Here is a 4,653-nt window from a genome sequence, read left to right as displayed (position 1 = left end):
CCGTTTTCCTTACCAACCAGTTTTACACTTAAATGTATTTTATGAAAACATTTAAGTTTCTTTAGCTTATTTATTAATTTTAATCTATTTTTACATAGTAAGTACTGCAACTGTTTAGTTAAAATAGATTAAAATGTATAAACAGGCTACAAAAACCTTTTAAATGTATCCATAAAATACAGATAAAATACTATAACTCTTTATATGAGCCTTACAGTGACCACACAGGCCAACAATGAATAAAAAAGACTTAACACAAATTAACAGATGTTTATTTCACACCTTAATTTTTCTAGCAACAATTACAAACAGTTTACAGCGGCCAGCAATCACAACTAGAATCTCTTAGAAACTGTAGCAGGAGAAGTTTCCAAAAAATAACGTCTTGATATGGTCGGATGCTTGTTTTGTCTGATTAAAACTCACTCAAACCAATAAAATGTGAAAATGAGAAGCTTCCAGATGATTCCTGTGATTAACGGATATTAACTGTAAGATAGTGTGGTGCTGTACAAACTTATGCACAGCAATATTTATAGTAAGCATGCAAGGTCAACCATAGAAGTTCACTATGAATATCATAGCAATGCCATTGTACAACCACTTGCTCAAAACTTGAGCAGATGAAAACGCCGCAGTGCACCGAGGTCCAACCTTCCCCCAGCCGTGCAGCAGGGGGCGCCGTACACCTGACGGTGTTGTTTCGGTTCCTCCTCCACCCTGCGCTGCACAGGTAACATCCAGTCACTTTGAGGAGGGAGCAGGTAAGGAGTGCAGCAGTCGGTTGACCTCTCTGAGCTGAGCGTCCAGAGTCTCTGTGGAGAGCGACAGCTCTGCTATCTGAGTCTGTAGGCTCACGATGGTGTCGTTCAGCTCCTCCTCCTTTCGCCGAGAGTTGGCGGCCTGCCTGCTGTACTCCAGCACCATGCACCCGCCGCCGATGAAGAAGATGATGGCCTCGCCCAGCAGCTCGGCGCCCAGCTCCGCTGCGGCCTCCTCGTTCAGGGGCTTGATGCTGGCGCCTCTAAACCCCATAATGCGCATCTTCGTCCTCATCTCAATCCAGTGATAAACTGAGCAGAAACATACAGAGACACTGAAAGTGTTTTTATTTGACATTTCATAGCAAATCAAGTAACTTTGTTAACTTCAGTTGTTAAAAAAATCTGACTTAAAATCAGAGTTGGATAGTAACTGGTTACATTTACCCAGTTAAATTTATTTGAGTAATTTTTGAGAAAGAAAATTACGTTTAGGAGCATTTTTACTTGAGTAAATTTTATTATAAAGTATTTCTCCTCTTACTTGAGTAAAATTTCTGGATTTTCTTCCCACTGAATGAGAAACAAACATGTTTTAACCAAAACTTCACCAGACACAGACACACACCTGCAGTTTCTGTTAAAGTTTATGACGTTTTTATATTGAAAGAAACTAATTTGGAAAATTTATCTTTTGCCTGATTTTGTTATTTTTTGTTACTTATATGAATTATCGTCATTTTGGTCCTTAAAATACCAAAATTTCCACGTAACTGTATATTTTTGTCCGTCTGATGATGTAACTTTTAAATATAAAATGATTGATGTTTTGATCAGTTACTCAGTAAACTTTTCACCAAATACTTTTTTACTCTTACTTGAGTACTTTCTTGGACGGAACGTTTTACTTTTACTTGAGTACAGTTTTTGGTACTCTCTGTCCACCTCTGCTTAAAATAAAATTTACTTCCTGATTTAATATCTTGAAATTTTCCCCGTTCTCTTTAAAAAGCTAAGTCCCATCCAGCTGATTTCTAAAACACACATGAAAGAATCAAAGCAGCACTTCAGGTATGTTTTTAATGAGGGAATAACTTTATAACTTGATGTAAATCTCAAAAACATAATACCACCCCTCCTGGATTATGGAGATGTTTTATATATGAATTCCTTGACCAAATGCCTTCAATCATTGAATCATTGTGCTTTAAGGTTTGCAACCAGTAGCAGTCGTCTTACACACCTTTGTGAGTTGTATGCAAAAGCTGAACGGCCTCCTGTAAGCGTACGGAGAAACAATCCTGATCTATAAAGCTCTACTCAGCTTGGCTCCTGCATACTTAGATTTTCTCTTACAAATATCTGTTACTTCTCATTCTTTGCGCCCTGATAACATTTTTCTTTTGCATGTTCCACCTGTTTGAACAGAAAAAGGGAAGCAAGCATTCAGTGTGGAATCAGCTCCACTGATTGCATTGGATTTATTTCGAACGGTTCTTAAAAACATGCAACATGATTCTGTTAACCAGTGTCATTGCTTTTAAATTGTTTTGTATTTGTTTTAAACTTGTGCATATGTATTAATTAGTTTTTTCTTTTGTGTAACCAGGTGGTTGTGTGTTGCAGACTTCTGCCCAGGTCCCTCTTGAAAATGAGATCTAGATCTCAACAGGGTTTACCTGGTTAAATAAAGGAAACAGTCCTTTTAACTGGACTACACAGACTCAAAAGAAGTCATTTGGTGAAAAAAAACAGGTACGCAGAGCAGTAATTAAGCCAAAACTGTTAAAGAATATACACATTTTGCATTTAAGATAAAAACACCTTTGAACACTTAAGGAATTTCAGCCAAAACTCCTCAAGTGAAATAGTTTTAGCTTCATCACACACAGATGGCAGCATTTTCTCATCAGGAGAATCGGAATATTTCTTTCTGCGCATTATTTTCCTGCCGTTTTCTAGCTATAATTGTGTGTAAAATCCCAAAATAAATTGAACGTTATGCTTCAAACGCCCCAAAACATGAAAAAGTATGAATACTTTTGCAAGAACAGTAAGCAAGGTGCAGATGGTAATACTATGTTTAGGTTTTCTATCGGTTGAATCAGCTTTTTGATAAAATGTGGAAAATAAGAAGCAGTAAGTATACATATCTTCTTTTAGTTTTTTAATCAGGCTGATTAATTGTGGCTCGTACTGCTTCTGTCCTGTCATGTCCTCACAGCAAGCCTTTTCAATGACAAAACAAGAACCGCCCACTTTCAACCATGCTTGGCTCTCATTCGTCAAGCAGAAACAATCTCAAATACGATTGCATGCTTCGTCACGTCACCTTAAATCTCATTGGTTATGTCAGCTTTCCTTGCTGTACCAAACCTCCGGGTCACTGTCGGTGAAGTGCAGAGAAATAACAGCCGTTAGCTCGGTTACTCACGCTGCGCCGGCGGCAGGCAGATGTAGGTTTTAAAGAACTCGCTCCTTCGAGCCCCAGCTTTGATACGGTTAGCCACAGGCTTGCTCATCTGCCTCACGCCGAGGTAGAGGAGCTTGGCGATAGGGAAGGCACCGACAACCATCTTTGGCGGAAACACTTCTCCCACAGCGAGAGTGCGCAGAGGATAACGTGATGACGTTTAACTGTCGACATTACGTCACAGTGGGTGCGCTTCTTTTACAGCTAGCCGGTGGCTAAACCGGTTGAAAGTGACGATGAGCCGGTGTGAGAACGTTTTTTGTTTGTTTTATCATAATATTATACTATTAACCTACTGACAAATACGTAAATAAAATATGAACTACCAGAAATCACCTCTTTGATGTCACCCAGGCTACAGCTATGGTCTATGACACAACTTTATCAACAATTGCATATACTCTTTATCTTAGCACAAAGTAGAACCTGTTATTTTTTATATATGTTTCTGTTTATAATTTTTTAAAAGTATTTTGTAGACACATTTAAACTTTTTCCAAATTTTATTCTAGGTTTTAACAAAATTTAATAAATTAAAGGAAAAAACACAAAAACATCCTAAGTTTGATGATGTATAAAACCTAACTCATAAAAACTATTGGTGTCAACATCAGTGATTCTGGCCCTGTATTTAGTTGTTATTGAGTCGATATCAAAATATGCAGTATTATAAGTTGAAGTTGATCTTATAAGTCAACAGACCTGACTTACAAGATCAACTTCTCGCTTCATTATAGCTGACCCTTGAATCAGCAGTAGTAATATGTGGTGCAAACACATTTATTTCACAAGATGTACATGTCATGCAATTACAAACTGAATTAATTCAAAATTGTTTGCTTATGGAAAGTAAGCTTAAAATTATGTTTGTAAGATTTATTGTAAACAGTGTGTAAAGGGACATCGCCATATTGAAATTCTGACGTCTGTTTCCTCGGTTCTGACGTCAAACCCAGCTCTCAGTTACTGGAACGTAACCAGTAAACCAAAACATAAATGTGTAGTTTTAGAACAAAGCCTGGTGAGTTCATTCATTAAATCAGACAATAAGCGAGAATAAGTAAAGGCTAGTTCACTTTCATTTCTTTCCTTTTTAGCTTTGACAATCCTTTAAACAAGCTAATCTGAAGAACAAACTGCTTATTAAATCACTTACAATAAATGTGACTAACTTGGCCTCAAGTAACAATAAACAATCACGGTATCATCTGCTGTTTACCTTTTATCCTCCTTCCAGTAGTTCATTTTTGTCCTCTGTAGAGGACATTTATAAACTTGAATATCTCCCACCCGCTGCGTTCTACTGAATTAATTCATTTTGGTATCTAGAGAGGACATTTAGGGCTTTTCAATGATACCACATGTGAAGGGGTGGGACTTTTGTATGTATCTTTTTCTAATTCATAAAAATTGTGTTAA

The 4,653-nt window shown here is 37.3% G+C and overlaps 1 protein-coding gene across 1 annotated transcript; it reads right to left on the bottom strand.

Annotated features, from left to right (window-relative positions):
* Positions 1-253: 253 nt before the first annotated feature.
* On the bottom strand, positions 254-3,397 carry opa3 (outer mitochondrial membrane lipid metabolism regulator OPA3). The gene is made up of 2 exons (XM_015057928.1): positions 3,196-3,397; positions 254-1,073 (listed from the first exon to the last, which is right to left on the bottom strand). The coding sequence occupies exons 1-2, from the start codon at positions 3,335-3,337 to the stop codon at positions 745-747; spliced, it is 471 nt and encodes a 156-aa protein (XP_014913414.1). The 5' UTR covers positions 3,338-3,397; the 3' UTR covers positions 254-744.
* Positions 3,398-4,653: the final 1,256 nt, after the last annotated feature.

Source organism: Poecilia latipinna, unplaced genomic scaffold (assembly GCF_001443285.1).
Source record: "Poecilia latipinna isolate Pla-1442-1.1 unplaced genomic scaffold, P_latipinna-1.0 Scaffold1500, whole genome shotgun sequence".
NCBI classification, from domain to species: Eukaryota; Metazoa; Chordata; class Actinopteri; order Cyprinodontiformes; family Poeciliidae; genus Poecilia; species Poecilia latipinna.
This window is presented reverse-complemented; position numbering and strand designations above follow the sequence as displayed.